The 16,413-nt window shown below is 41.2% G+C and overlaps 1 protein-coding gene across 4 annotated transcripts in view; it reads right to left on the bottom strand.

Moving 5' to 3' along the window:
* Nucleotides 1–16,413, bottom strand: part of CARS1 (cysteinyl-tRNA synthetase 1) — a 146,272-nt gene that overhangs the window by 56,709 nt on the left and 73,150 nt on the right. For all 4 annotated transcript variants that reach the window (XM_033928484.1, XM_033928483.1, XM_033928481.1 and 1 more), the window contains 6 exons: nucleotides 15,876–16,016; nucleotides 14,076–14,164; nucleotides 13,152–13,273; nucleotides 12,690–12,802; nucleotides 6,712–6,840; nucleotides 2,194–2,323 (listed from right to left, as the gene is read on the bottom strand). In XM_033928484.1, coding sequence (XP_033784375.1) covers nucleotides 2,194–2,323; nucleotides 6,712–6,840; nucleotides 12,690–12,802; nucleotides 13,152–13,273; nucleotides 14,076–14,164; nucleotides 15,876–16,016 — 724 coding nt within the window. The remainder of the gene's footprint in view (nucleotides 1–2,193; nucleotides 2,324–6,711; nucleotides 6,841–12,689; nucleotides 12,803–13,151; nucleotides 13,274–14,075; nucleotides 14,165–15,875; nucleotides 16,017–16,413) is intronic.

Genomic DNA, 16,413 nt, shown 5'->3' with positions numbered 1-16,413 from the left:
GTAATAAAGCAGATTTTATGCTACTTATCCTAGGAATAAGCAGTGGATTTTCTCAAGCCATCTTCTCTTTTAGGAAATTATCCAAGCTACTGATTTCACCACATTCTCTGGCAATGAATTCCAGAGTTAATTACACATTGAGTGAAGAAATATTTTCTCCAGTTTGTTTTAAATCTACTACTTAGTAGTTTCATCGTATGCCCTCTAGTCCTAGTATTTTTAGAAAAAGTGAATAAGTGTTTCACATTTACCCTTTTCATTCCACTCAGTATTTTATAGACCTCTATCATATCACCCCTGAGCCGTCTCTTCTCCAAGCAGAAGAACCTTGGCTGCTTTAGCTTTTCCTCATAGGGAAGGCGATTCAAACCTTTTATCATTTTTTTCGCCCTTCTCTGTACATAAGCAACATAAGAACATAAGCAATGCCTCCGCTGGGTCAGACCTGAGGTCCATCGTGCCCAACAGTCCGCTCACACGGTGGCCCAACAGGTCCAGGACCTGTGCAGTAATCTTCTATCTATACCCCTCTATCCCTTTTTCCAACAGGAAATTGTCCAATCCTTTCTTAAACCCCAGTATCGTACACTGCCCTATTACATCCTCTGGAAGCGCATTCCAGGTGTCCACCACACGTTGGGTAAAGAAGAACTTCCTAGCAGTTTTGAAACTGTCCCCTTTCAACTTTTCCGAATGCCCTCTTGTTCTTTTATTTTTTGAAAGTTTGAAGAATCTGTCCCTCTCTACTCTCTCTATGCCCTTCATGATCTTGTAAGTCTTTATCATATCCCCTCTAAGTCTCCTCTTCTCCAGGGAAAAGAGACCCAGTTTCTCCAATCTCTCAGCGTATGAAAGGTTTTCCATCCCTTTTATCAGACGCTCTCCTCTGAACTCTCTCGAGTACCTTTTCTAATTCCGATATATCTTTTTTGAGATACAGCAACCAGAAATGCACACAGTATTCAAGTTGCTGCTGTACCATACAGCGATATAAGGGCATTATAACAGGTTCACGATCACCTCACCATATGCTACCTACTTCTCAGACTCCAAGGGATGCCACAGAAGTCCCCTCACTATTAAAGCCTGAATGGATCACTTTTTCATAAATCTTTCTCCACCAATAAACTCAAAAACTGCAGCTCATTTAATGCTGGCTCTTGGGTGGAAGGACAATGCTGTGCACTTTAGTACAAAAAAATCTCAATATGTATCTCCTGTCTAGCAACCCTTCCTTCCTTCCCTCCACTGTCAGGCTCTGCACCTAGTACCTTCCCTCCATCCTTCCCCTATCAGGCACTGCACCCAGCACTCTCCCTGCCAAGCTCTGCACTCAGCACCCTTCCTTCCTTCCCTCCCCTGTTAGGCTCTGCGAGAATTTGCGGGAGCCAGTAAAGAAGCCCCTCAGCGCTGGGAAGCAGCGCCAAATTGTGCTGCTGCTTGTGCCGCTGAGATGAACAAAGTGGATCCGTGCAGCCAGTTAGCAGCAGGGCAGGAGTTCAGAAAGCTTGCTCCTGCCCGCTGCACCTCCACCAGAGATCGGCAGATGACCCGCTGCACCTCCACCAGGGATCAGCAGAGGTATGCAAATAGGGCAGGGAGGAGGAAGGGGGCAGAATCTTGCGACGGCCTTAAAAAATTCTGGGAGGGTCACTGACCCGAATTTTTGGCCTCCAAATCCCAGTTTATATTCAAGTATATACGGTACTTCCTTTTTGAAACTGGTGCAAAATTGCTGGTGAAGAGTACCATCCAGTTTGCTCAACAGTCTCGGACTCATCTAGTAAATTATTCATTTTTACTTTTAGAGGAACTTAGGAAGTAAAATGGATTACTAGATGAGTGTGAAACTGTTGGGTAGATTGGATTGACCACACCGACCTTTTATCTGATGTCATTTATTATGCTACCCAAAGATCCAGCAACGAGTGGTTTGAAAAACTGTCTTAACTTCTTTAACCCTTTAAATTGGCAGATGATGAAACGGCTGCTTTATGTATCTTGATGTTGAATGAGAGCAACAGTGCCAAGTAACAGGCATTTGGAGATGCAGATCTCCCATAAGAGCCATAGAAGATACATGTTGCTTCTGAGTAACAATGTCAAATAAAGGGCTACAAAGAGAAAAATTGTACATTTACATGACAATAACCATGTTACCTCTGCTAGTTCTCCACAAACTCTTGATTTTACCTGTATGGTTTTTCAAGGCATCTTTGATGGTGATGAAGTTTTTCAAAGACTTGGACATTTTACAGCCTGCTATTGTCAAGTGACCAGTATGTAGAAAATATCGAACCCAGTGATCATTTTCAAAATATGCCTATAGCAAAAACACAAGAAAGCAAAGGAACACAAATATTCAACTGTAAATAACATGAAATACATTCAAGAAACTGCATGATAAAGAAAATGAAAGATGGTGTGTGATCGTAGGGAAGCCCTATTTTGGTTTACATTCAGGAGCTAGGTGCAACAGTCAGCTATCCTTTGGTAGAATCTAGTTATGAAGGAATGAAAGTGAAATGGCTTTCTGGTTATAAAAAAAACAACAACACACTAGAACATGTGTACAAAAGTAAGGTAACTGCAAAGCCTATACAGTAAATATAGGATGTGTGGCTAGCATCTACCCTTCACTTGCTACATAGACCAAACACGTATCATGAGGGTCCTCATCAACATGCGTTGGCAATTAGTGCAGTGCACCCACACTACCTGCTAATATTCAATGATGCCTATATGATATATTGAGCAAAAAGTATATGGCAGACTTACAGACAAAATGTATATCAGGTACTATGTTATAAACTATACAAATATGTTGTACCCAATTATAATGTTGTGTATATTCTTTCAAAACGAGCCTCAGCCCCACCACTCCGCCGCATATATTTATTTCACATCGCGGGAAGCATGTTGTGGTGCTTCATCATTGGCTACAAGTTTATGAAAAGTATTTTTTTAGTTTTTTAATTTAAATTATTCATAATTTTGTGAAAAATCTTAGAGAATAAATGCCAAATGGACTTCCCATTCTTAAGTCTCTTATAAAAGTAAGTAATACTTAGCTTCAGCCAAAAACCCAGGGAGTCAGACCCGACATGTTTCACACATTGGTGTTTTCTCAAGGGTCTCCCTGAAAAATAAACCAGAAGAGCTGTTATAATACGTTTACAACCCGCCCTACCTGGATCTATTCTAAAATTATTCTCCAACTATTACGTTTTTTAGTGCTTACCAGGGGTGCCGCTGTCATCCGACTCCTATCGTTTATGGAAAAAAGATGGCGGCGGCGTCCTTTAACCCCGGTTTAAATACTGATTTCTAATGAGCAAGACTCCGCCCCCCACAGATGATTGGAGCTGGCCCGAGTTACAGTGATCCCCACTCAATCTCACTGTTGAGCCCGCGCGGTTCAACAGTATCAAGATTAAAAATCAATCTTTGCTCATTTTCATTCAATTTGACAGAGTCTCCCTCTCCAGCCCGCCCTACTATTTTCTTAATAACCCGCCACCTAAAGTCATTGACAGTGTGTTTAAACTTAATCCAATGTTCAACTAGCGGAGCATGCATAACTTCATTGAGAACACGCGATTTGTGTTCTGTCAATCTTGTTTTTATCTTTCTACTAGTGCGCCCTACGTAAACGAGGTCGCAAGGACATACAATAGAGTAAATGACCCCTTGGGAATTACAATCTGTAATGTGTTCAGCTTTTAAAATAATGGATCTTCCCGGAACCTCCCAAGAGTCCCCCTGAATGGCTAAGGGGCACCATTGACAACGTCCGCATATCCCGTGGGTACCCACCACCCTTACCTCAGGGTCAACCCTGAATTTTTGAAAATTACAGCGTTGTCCTAGCGTGATGCCTCTTGTATACGCTATACGAGGAAAAACCTCAAGGGATTTGTAGGGCGTTTACGTAGGGCGCACTAGTAGAAAGATAAAAACAAGATTGACAGAACACAAATCGCGTGTTCTCAATGAAGTTATGCATGCTCCGCTAGTTGAACATTGGATTAAGTTTAAACACACTGTCAATGACTTTAGGTGGCGGGTTATTAAGAAAATAGTAGGGCGGGCTGGAGAGGGAGACTCTGTCAAATTGAATGAAAATGAGCAAAGATTGATTTTTAATCTTGATACTGTTGAACCGCGCGGGCTCAACAGTGAGATTGAGTGGGGATCACTGTAACTCGGGCCAGCTCCAATCATCTGTGGGGGGCGGAGTCTTGCTCATTAGAAATCAGTATTTAAACCGGGGTTAAAGGACGCCGCCGCCATCTTTTTTCCATAAACGATAGGAGTCGGATGACAGCGGCACCCCTGGTAAGCACTAAAAAACGTAATAGTTGGAGAATAATTTTAGAATAGATCCAGGTAGGGCGGGTTGTAAACGTATTATAACAGCTCTTCTGGTTTATTTTTCAGGGAGACCCTTGAGAAAACACCAATGTGTGAAACATGTCGGGTCTGACTCCCTGGGTTTTTGGCTGAAGCTAAGTATTACTTACTTTTATAAGAGACTTAAGAATGGGAAGTCCATTTGGCATTTATTCTCTAAGATTTTTCACAAAATTATGAATAATTTAAATTAAAAAACTAAAAAAATACTTTTCATAAACTTGTAGCCAATGATGAAGCACCACAACATGCTTCCCGCGATGTGAAATAAATATATGCGGCGGAGTGGTGGGGCTGAGGCTCGTTTTGAAAGAATATACACAACATTATAATCGGGTACAACATATTTGTATATGATATATTGAAGCATAACAAAAATAAATATTTAATTTCAACCTGATTAGGATATCTTTATAAAATTCCCTCACCCTCTTCCCTCTTGTAACTTTTCCTTACTTTCTTTCCTATCCCCTGCCCCTTTACTTTTTTAACCTAATGTATCTTATGTTTATTACTATTATGTGTAGACCCTCCTACTAATGCAAATTTTTCTTCTCCCCATTTTTATTGTAAATCGCTCAGATTTATAATGAGCTGTATATCAAAACTTAAACTTGAAACATGTAATGCAGGCCCCAGTGCTGGATTAAGAGGTAAAAAATATAAATTCCTCCCCCCCCCTCCAATATCCAGACCGCAGGAGATATAGCTGTCTTCTCCTGCAGTCCGCGATGATTTCAGATATTCAATGTTAGGGCTGTATCCGGCCACCGACATTGAATATCCAAGTCAAAGTTTGCTGTTGAAAACTTAGCCAGCCAAGTCAATATTCAGCAACTGGTCAGCTAAGGTAAAACAGCAAAAGACAGATTCAAGTTTCAAGTTTATTAGGATTTTATATACCGCCTATCAAGGTTATCTAAGCCGTTTTTACAATCAGGTACTCAAGCATTTTCCCTCTCTGTCCCGGTGGGCTCACAATCTCTCTAACGTACCTGGGGCTATGGAAGATTAAGTGACTTGCCCAGGGTCACAAGGAGCAGCGCAGGGTTTGAACCCACAACCCCAGGGTGCTGAGGCTGTAGATCCAACCACTGAGCCACACACTCATTCACCCAGCCCTAATCTCCCTGCTGACTCTCTATAGCAGATCATATTACCAAGCCCTCCAACCACCAATCCAATTCTACACACACACACACACACACACACACACACACACACACAAAAAAAAATCTCCAGGCCCCTGATCTGATCCTCACTCCCTTCCCTCTAAAGAAGATGATTCACCCTTATTTGGCAGATTGACTTCTAGCAGCAGTACTGGAAGACTACCACTAGGTGTCAGAGCTGCCATAATGAACCTGGACTTGCACAAGGCAAGGAGCACAGGAGTCCCACGCCTGCCTTGTACAACAGGCTACAAAGGATTGCTTGAATATGAAGGGGGAGGTTTAGTTTGGACTGGGAGATAAGGATTCTGTAGACAACAATTTATTATTTATAGCCTCATGTTTCCTACCTCCCAGTACTGCAGCTGCACTTAATGCTACTTCAAAGTGGCATTAAAGATACCTGTGCTATTGGCAGTTCTGAAAGCTACAGTGTGAGTAGTGTCCTGCATACTAGATTCAGTGCCAGCCACATCTCTTCTCTGCTCATGATTCACCCAGATCTTGCCTCCATCCATATTATGCAACTAGAGCAGAATTTTTACCATGTTCGCTAGTTTTAAACATACTGTAGCCATTTGCACAGATCCAAGCTAATGGCTACCACAGACTAACATCCATACTGGCTGCTTAGTACATGATAGCGTTTTTTAGCGCACGCCAGCGCACCGAATGCTCTGCGCTACTCCTGACACTCAAAGCTCCTATGAGCGTCGGGAGCATCATAGAGCATTCAACGCGCCAGCCTGCGCTAAAAAACGCTATTGTGGTTTTGTAAAAAGAGGGGGGGAAGAACTAGTAATTCTGTCATGGCTGCAATTCTGAAATATCATAAGCCTAAAATACACTGAATTTTATATCACAAAACCATAAACTTTCTTTTTGCTAGGCAAAATTGTCTGTTGAGTCAGAATTGTGAAGACAAATTTGTTGATGTTCTACTGTAAGAATATTCCTTTATAGAAAATATATAAAGATTTAGCCATACTTAAACAGCAGGTTCTGTATGTGTTATGATGCCCATGAAACCACTTCTTACAATGCACTTCTTAATGTCATTTAGCTAACCAATCAATCAATCACAAATGAAGAGCTCTCAAAGAAAATCAGTCATCATGAAATGTACCTCAGATTGCGCCAGCTCATTGTCATGATGAGGGAACCTGAGATCAAACCCTCCGCCATGTATATCCATGGACTCTCCCAGAATAGATCCTGCCATTGCAGAACATTCAATATGCCAACCTGGTCGACCCTGTTTAAGCAGAAGTAATAAGACTATAAGATGTGCCATACTGGTTCAGATACATAGTAACATATAACATAGTAGATGACAGCAGATAAAGATCCGAATGGTCCATCCAATCTGCCCAACCTGATTCAATTTAAATTTTTTCTTCTTAGCTATTTCTGGGCAAGAATCCAAAGCTCTACCCGGTACTGTGCTTGGGTTCCAACTGCCAAAATCTCCGTTAAATCCTACTCCAGCCCATCTACACCCTCCCAGCCACTGAAGCCCTCCCCAGCCCATTCTCCACCAAACGGCCATATACAGACACAGACCGTGCAAGTCCTAGAATGTCAAATCCAGGTCACAAGGGGAGAGTGTGGCGCAGTGGTTAAAGCTCCAGCCTCAGCACCCTGTGGTTGTGGGTTCAAACCCACGCTACTCCTTGTGACCCTGGGCAAGTCACTTAATCCCCCCATTGACCCAGGTACTTTAGATAGATTTGCTGCCCGCCGGGACAGAGAGGGAAAACTGCTTGAGTACCTGAATAAATGCATGTAAACCGTTCTGAGCTCCCCTGGGAGAACGGTATAGAAAATTGAATAAATAAATAAAAAATAAATAAATCAGTACCCAGCAGATTTCAAAGAGAAAATCCATTTCCTGCTGCTTACTCCTGGGGAAAAGCAATGGCTTTGCAACATGGGCAATAAGATTTGCTCTGGGGATGGCTTTTGCACCACCATTCTGGTTGGCCTGTTGAAAGACACTGTTCTTTTACTATAATATTACATTACATTAGGGATTTCTATTCCGCCATTACCTTGCAGTTCAAGGCGGATTACAAAAGAATTATCCAAGATGTATTACAACAAGAACTTACAAAAAAAAAAAATTGGTCATTTTCAAAAAGAGTAAGAAATGGGTAAGATTATTTGTTTGGGGTAGTTGGCTTTAGTGAGAGGTGGAGTTTGAGACTTGCGGTATTATTTCTTTTTTCAGAGTTTTCTTGAAGAGTATAGTCTTTATTTCTTTTCTAAAAGTCTTGTAGTCGAGGGATGCCGTCAGTAGATTGGCCATTTGGTTGTCTAGTTTGGCTGCTTGAGTGGCCAGGAGGCCATCATATAGTTTTTTCCATATGGCCTCCTTAATTGGGGGTATGAGAATGGGGTGTGAGTTTTCCTATGTCTGGTTGCGGTGTTGTGGATGAGGCGGTTATTCAGGTAGTTTGGACTGTCTCCGTATAAAGTCTTAAATAGTAGGCAGTAGAATTTAAATTGTATTCTTGCTGGGATCGGAAGCCAGTGCGAATGGAGATATGCTTCTGTAATGTGATCATGTTTCTTTAATGAGTAGATGAGTCTTAGTGCTGTGTTTTGGATAGTTTGTAGTTGTTTTGTTATGGTTGTAAGGCATGGGAGGTAGAGGATATTACAGTAGTCAAGTAGGCCTAGTATTAAGGACTGAACTATGAGCTGGAATTGAGTTTTCTCGAAGAATTTCCGAACTTGTCTTAAGTTTCTCATGACTAAGAAAGACTTTTGTATTGTTTTATTGATTTGTGGTTGCATGGTGCAGCATCTGTCGATAGTTATTCCTAGCAGTTTTAGGGTGGTTTGTATGGGGTAGTTGATTGCGTTGATTTCAATGTTGGTTATGGTTGGTATTTTGTTGTTTTCTAGGAGGATGAATTTTGTTTTATCTGGGTTCAATTTCAGTTTGTGATCTTTCATCCAGGTTGCTATTGATTTTAGTGAACATAAGAAACGCCTTTACCGGATCAGACCAAGGTCCATCTAGTCCGGCGATCCGCACACGCGGAGGCCCATTTAGGTGCTTGTTGGAGACCCGGATTTCCCGTATCCCTCAATATGATTTGCAAGAAGGTGTGCATCCAACTTGCGTTTGAAACCCAGAACAGTAGTCTCTGCCACCACCTCCTCCGGGAGAGCATTCCAAGCGCCCACCACTCGTTGTGTGAAACAGAACTTCCTGACATTTGTCCTAAACCTGCTGCCACTCAGTCCGTGTCACATCTGAAAATGTCAGTAATGCTGCTTCCTGGTCAATTTGGTCAAATCCTTTTAATATTTTAAAAGTCTCTATCAGATCCCCACGCAGTCTTCTCTTTTCGAGGGTGAACAGTCCCAGTTTTCCGAGGCATTCCTTGTAGCTTAAATTCTCCATGCCTTTGACTAGTTTCGTGGCTTGCCTCTGCACCCTCTCCAACAGAATTTTATCCTTCTTAAGGTATGGAGACCAGTGTTGGACGCAGTATTCTAAGTGTGGTCTGACCATTGTTCTGTAAAGTGGCATTATAACATCTTCCGACCTACTCGTGATCCCCTTCTTAATCATGCCTAACATCCTATTTGCTTTTTTCGCCACCACCGCACATTGAGCCGATGGCTTTAGGGTTCTGTCTATCAGCACCCTCAAATCCCTTTCTTGTTCGCATTTGGCTAATGTCATCCCCGACATCTTGTATTCATGTTCTTTGTTTTTCTTTCCCAGATGCATCACCTTGCATTTGTCTATGTTAAAATTCATCTGCCACTTTATTGCCCACGTTTCCAGCTGGTTTAGATCCTTCTGAAGATCCTCACAGTCCCTTCGAGAGCCTACCGCCCAACATAGTTTTGTATCATCTGCAAACTTGATTATATTGCATGATGTTTCCTCTTCCAGGTCATTTATAAAAATATTGAACAAGATGGGCCCAAGAACCGAGCCCTGGGGCACACCGCTTGTCACCTTTTCCCAGTCTGAGAATTTCCCATTTATGGTTACCCTCTACGTTCTGTTCTCTAGCCAATTTCCGATCCATCCGTGCACTTCTCCTCCTATTCCATGACTTAGTAGTTTACTCATAAGCCTTGCGTGTGGAACCTTGTCAAACGCTTTTTGGAAGTCCAAGTAAATTATGTCCACTGGATCTCCACTATCTATTTGCTTGTTCACCTTCTCAAAGAATTGAAGTAAATTTGTCAAACATGACCTCCCTAGTGTTTGGTATATTGTGTTTGTCATGGAGAGTTCAGGTTGATCGAAGGATGTAATAAGCAGGAGCACGCTACAGGGCTTCAAAGAAGGTTTGGATAGGTACCTGGAAGACAAAGGGATTGAGGGGTACAGATAGGAGTAGAGGTAGGTTATAGGGATAAGATTTGAGGATTAGAGGCAGTTACAAAATTAGTCAGGGACACTGTTCAGGCAATTAGGCCTGATGGGCCGCCGCGGGAGCGGACCGCTGGGCAAGATGGACCTCTGGTCTGCCTCAGCGGAGGCAACTTCTTATGTTCTTAATGTCATCGGCATAGCTGTAGGAGGTTATACCTTGTTTGTCCAGGTGAGAGCTGAGGGAGGCTGTATAGAGATTGAAGAGAGTCGGGGATAGAGGGGATCCTTGGGGAACTCCGCAGGGGTTTGACCAAGGTTCAGATTTTTGTTTGTCTAATTTTACTCTATAGGTTCTTGATTTAAGGAATCCTTCAAACTATGTGTATACTTTATCTGTGATACCTATTGTATCCAGGATTTGTAGTAGAATGTTATGGTCCACCAAGTCGAATGCGGCGGTAAGGTCTAGTTATATGAGCATCATTTTTTTTTCCTGTGCTGAGATGTTGTCTGGCTGTGTCCAAGAGAGATCCTAGTCGTGTTTCCATGCTGAAGTTGTTTCTGAAGCCGGATTGTGTGGGATGGAGTATGTTATGGTTTTCTAGGTAATTGGAGAGGAATTTGGCAACTAGTCCTTCTATTATTTTGACGTAGAGTGGAATAGAGGCAATGAGTCTGTAGTTGGCTGTTTGGTCTATCGGTCCTTTGGGGTCTTTGAGGATCGGGATGATGATGATTTTGCTGAGGTTGGTAGGGTAGTGGCCGTTTATTAGCGAGATTTGTATCCAATTTAGAAGAAGAGCGCGGAATTTTGTGCTGGATGTTTTTAGGAGATATGGTGGACAGTTGTTGAGGTCACAGGATGCATGGCTGTATTTTTTGTAGTATTTGTTTAATTCGGGCCATTGTATGTTGGGGAATTGAGACCATATTCTATCTGCTGCAATAGAATCTCTATCTATGGAGAGAATTGTGAATTCGTTAGGATGGGTAGAGGTGTCATTGAGGGTAGCTCTTGCATTGGTAATTTTATTTTGGAAGTGTTCTGCTAATAGAGTGGCTGAGGGGGAGGTAGTATTGTTAGTGGTCAGGTAGGGTTTGGTGTTGGTTAGGGTTTTTAGAATTTGGAATAGTTTTTTGGTGTCTTGGGTTTCAGTGCCTATTAGGTTGGTGTAGTGTGCTTTTCTCTTGTCCTTTAATTGTGATTGTATTGTTTGTTGATTTTTTTCCAGGCGGATTTTGTATGATCTGAGTTCAATTTTCTCCATTTTCTCTCTAGTCGCCTACATTGTCTTTTGAGTTGTAGCAGTTCGGAGTCGAACCATTTATCTGATCTCCTGCTGGGTCTGGATTTGGTTTGCAGTGGGCAAGGGTGTTGGAGTATAGTCTTTCCCAATGTAAGATGAAGTCCTCGGGGTTGTTTTCTAGAATAGTTTCATCTATTTTAGACCAGAATATGGAGGGTTCGATATGTTTGCCTGAGGTGTATGTTACTTTATTGAGTTTTATTATAGTTTTTTTTGTTGTTTTTGATCCAGTTGATGTTGAAAGTGTAGGTGTAGTGGTCTGACCAGATGGATCTGGACCATGTTCCGTTAGATGTATGAATTTCTGTTAAGGATGGTTGGTGGGTCATGAAGGCTGCAATATCAAGTTGGTGGCCTTTTTCATGAGTTGTTTGTGGATTTAGCATTTGGAAGGATAAGGCTTTGAGAAATGAGAGAAAGTTGTCTACTTATTTGGATGATTGATCATCTAGGTGTAGATTTAGGTCTCCTAGGAGTAGGTTGTAGGTTGCTATTAGTGAGTTTTGGTATATGAAGTCTTCCACTTCAGTTCTTGCTAAAGACCAGTTTCCCGGCGCTATGTAGCAGAGCATGCAGTTTAGTGTGTCTTTTAGTGTGGTGCTTGAGAGTTGGCAAGCTAAAAGTTCCATGTACGGGTTAGATGTTTTCTCAATTATATTAAGGGTTAGATCTTGTTTGATTAAGATTGCTAGGCCTCCGCCTCTTTTTTTTCTCTGCAGACCACTGTAATTGTGTATCCTTGTGGGCAGACTTCAGTTATTCTGGGGTCTGAGTTGGAGGTTAGCCAGGTTTCTGTGAGGAAAAGACAGTCCAGATTTTCTTGTGTTATCCAGGTTTTTATAAGCTCTGATTTTGGACCTAGCGCTCTGATATTTAAGTAGGCGCATTTGAGTGTGGATATCTCTGTGTGATAGCTGTGGTTTGTGTTTGGATATATAAGTGATTTGGTGTGCCGGTGTGGTTTAGTCTTAGTGTGTGTTGGTCTTCTTCCCCATGCTGTGGTAATGGAGTGTAGAGTGTAGATTGTAGGTTTGAGTTTCTGTCACTTGATGTTCTCCTATTTTCAATAAATTTTAAAGGGTTATAGAATTCATTGAGGGTTCCGAGACTGATAAATTCATACTGGATTATGTACTGCTAATAAATCAAGCTCAAGAGTATTTGAGTTTTTTGTTCTAGACAATTTGCCATTAAAGACCCCCATTCTGAAAATGAGTAATATATCTATGTTGACAGCAAAACTCCTCTAAATACATAGAGCCTGAAATGTATGCTTTGAAAGTTTACTACATACCTCTATACATCAAATGTAAGTTGGAACACAAATGCACCAATCCTTTCAAAATAAAGTGACATGGACCATCATAAATAAAGGAAGCAAGGCCCAACAGCTTTACCTTCCAAACATTATCATTGATCAGTGCTCTAAAAGTTTAATCACCCTTATACCTTTCCCCAGGGAGAATCCCATGATGGCTCTCCAGGTTTTGAAGCCTTCCACAAAGCAAAATCATTTGGAGAACATTTCTCACTTAAGCGATCAGCCGAGATGCTCAAGTCACCTAGAAAAATTGAAAATTAGACATTTTGATCAATGACTAAACAAATTCAGAGCCCACATGATCAGCTTCTTTTCCAAATAGCCAGCAGAGTAAAGCAGAGAGACAGCATGCTGGCTAGATAGCAAGATTTTCAGTTACATTTCAAATAGGAAATCCGTATGCTTTTCCAGAGCAAAATTGCAACACAATCTGCGATACCATTTCACTAATGGAATCAGACACTTGAAGGAGATAATATTTGCTGACAACAGAAAAGAAATGTCTTACATTGTCTTGTAACCCTGAGCACATACTGCTTGTCCTTTCCCTTCATGTTATGTTTCTATCTCAGATTAACACATTCCCTTACCTTCTCCCTCCTGCAGAGCCTTCTGATCTCCAACTGCTTCAGGTACCAGTTTAGCATAGAAATGTTTCTCACTACCACCAAACTTCACCGTGTCAAAATAGACAGAGCCATGAGACACATACCTAAAATGGTAAAGAATATTTATTTTGGAGAAGCAATCTCACACCAGGGAAAGTATTCATCATTATCTAGGTAAGAAGCAAGGATACGAAACATTATTTTTCAATTATTTTAAAAAAATAAACAGAAAAAGAAACTGCCTTGAAGAGAATAAGTACTAGAAAGCACTGTGAAAACAAAACATTGCTATTTTAGAATAGATCAAGTAATGCACTAACAGCACATTCTCACAAAAGCTACATAAGCACCAATTTCTTAGGATACAAAACCTTAGTGTAACTTAGATATCATTATGGTCTAGTAATATATACTATATATTATAAAAAGGCTGTGGAGGCGGAGTTGATACAAAATGTACCAACTACAGCTTCAGCTTCAAAATAAAAAAGTACATTATAATATATAATTTTTGTCCTGGATCTAAAGTACCAGTAAGTGTTACATATTACTTTAAATCCAGAACAAAATAAAGCCTAATATCAATAGCAGTCGGACAATAGAAAAAAAAAAAAAAAATTAGTTGGAGTCGAAGGTTTAGTGTACCAACTCTATAGCCCTGTACTGTAGGCTTTATATGCCTGTGAGCATCTATTCTAGAATATTAATAGTGCTGTCATTGAATTTCATCAAATAATGAGGTCACAAATAAAGCAGTCAAGAGGCAGAGATGTTATCTCTTGAACAAGAACAACTGTAAAACAGAGATGTTTTATCTTCTACTATCTGGGTATTTGCAGTCATATAAATTATGCACTCTAATAAAGCTTAACAAATAAAAATAATTGAATTCAGCCATCTTCTTACCCATAGCCATTTTCTACAATTTTGTGAACAAATTCCACAATTTCTGGCACATATTCACTGACCCGAGTTAGGACATCAGGAGGTAACACCTGCAGATAACACCAAAGCAAGGGTAGTGGCATGAATCTAATTAGGGAAAACATGTAGTAAGTTTTCTCTAAGGACAAAAGGATATTAGCATGTATGGTTGAGGTCACCTGAAGGAGACCAGGATGGAAAAACTGCAAACAAAGCTCTCCAAGTTGGTGGAGCTTTCTAGCACAATGAACATGTATGCAGATCTTCCTGCACTGGCATCACTGCCTCAGTTCTATACATAGCTACTGTATACTGGAGAAGCAGATGAATTTTGTGAGGACTAATTCAACTACCTCAGGAGATCTCTTACAGATAAGTAACTTTGCTTTCCTTGAGGAAAACCAGGATATGTAGTCCTTACATATGAGAGAACTTGCAGCAACCAATCAGCTAGTGGCTCTGCACAGGCAGGAGCGAAGGAAGGTTGCTCCTGCTGCAGTTCACCGCTGGACCACCAGCGATACTAAAGGTACACACGGGAGAGAGATAAAAATTCTTAGAATCAGCTGGGACAGCAGGTGGGAGGGATCCCTCCTATCCCGGCCAGCGCTGGACCACCAGGTCTCACGGCAGGCCTGGCAGAAGCCTACAACAGGTTCAGGAGGGGGGGGGGGGCAGATCAGCGCTGACCTGAATATAAACCGAGATCCCCATTTTTTGGGCCCCAAAATCTCAGTTTAAATTTGAGTATATAACGGTAATCATTAATTGGGTTGTTAGAGAATGATACGGTGACAAAATTCATCACTGTTCCTGTCCCCGCGGATAACCGCGGGAAACCATCTTCAACTCATTCTTTAAGGAGAGAGGGAAGAATCATATAATTGGGCACAATCACTGACCCGCAAGCTTTGCTTTGAAGAATGCTGGTGTAGAAGGACTGAGGTTGAAATAGACACTAGAAAATGACATGGGATTATTTCCCGCGGTTATCCGCGGGGACGGGAACGGTGATGAATTTTGTCACCGTGCCATTCTCTAGTTTTTATTACAGTTGTGGTAAAAATGACGTTAGTACACAGGAAGATCCACATAATGGCACACTAAGGTCATCTACTACAACAGCTTAGTAAAAAGGACCCCCTTATTAACCTACCACGTTACCCCCCATTTTTTGATTTTTTTAAATGGCTGGACTATGTGGTGCTTGTTGTTCTGTTCTCCACTGCAGCCGATTCATTCAAGCAGAAGGGCACTCTAGAATCCACAGCACGCTGTGCTCACCTCTGAACTTCCACCAGGGTAGCTGGGTAAGTTTGCAATAGCAACCAGAGGCCAGTGGCACCTTATTCAATCTAATGAAGTTACTGTAGTCCTCAGAAGTGTAAGCACTAATAAATTGGTTCTCATATTTGAAGACATGCATGCTTCAAACACACTGGAAGTCAGTGTCCCTTGTTTGAGGTGATTTTTTTTTAATCCATATTACTTGTGCATTTTCCCTTTCCCCCTTTTCTATTTGCTACTGTTGTTCTTTCCCCCTTTTCCCTCACTTTCATGTATCATCTTAACACTACCTTTTCTTCTTCTTTTTTAAACTGTAAGCCGCTTAGACATTTTACGATAGGCGGGATATCAAGATTGAAAAAAACTTGGAAACTTGGGTTACTTTGTAAATCATTTTAGTGTAACCTGACAAAAATCAGCAGCATACCAAATTTTAAATAAACTAAACATCTGTTTTTTTTTTCTAGTAGAACGATATACTGGATGGATACTTACATTTAGTGCAGCCATGTCCCTGTGATAATCACCCTCCCAGTACTTAGGAAGTTGGGAGAAAATAGAATTGTCAGTCACCAGACTGCCAAATTTGGTGTCCAGCCAATCAGACAGTAAATCCTTAGCTTCTTCCAAAAGCACCTATAAAACATAAATATCTGAATGACTTTTGTTACAGAATGGGAATTTTATTTATTTATTTAGTCATTCATTCAATTTTCTGTACTGTTCTCCTCAAGGAGCTCAGAAAATTTACATTAATTTATTCAGGTACTCAAGTATTTTTCCTTGGCTGTTCTGGTGGGCTCACAATCTATCTAATATACCTGGGGCAATGGGGGACCAAGTGACTTGCTCAGGGTCACAAAGAGCCCAACTGCAGGGTGCCGAGGCTGCAGCTTTAAAGCACAGTTACTTACCATAACAGGTTTTATCCAGGAACAGCAGGCAGCTATTCTCATATATGGGTGACGTCATCCACGGAGCCCCGACACGGACAGCCTCGCAAGCATACTTGCTTGTAGAAAACTTTAGAAGT

Source organism: Geotrypetes seraphini, chromosome 19 (assembly GCF_902459505.1).
Source record: "Geotrypetes seraphini chromosome 19, aGeoSer1.1, whole genome shotgun sequence".
In the NCBI taxonomy this organism is placed as follows: Eukaryota; Metazoa; Chordata; class Amphibia; order Gymnophiona; family Dermophiidae; genus Geotrypetes; species Geotrypetes seraphini.
The sequence above is the reverse complement of the archived record's forward strand: the minus strand, read 5'-3'. Positions and strand labels throughout refer to the sequence as shown.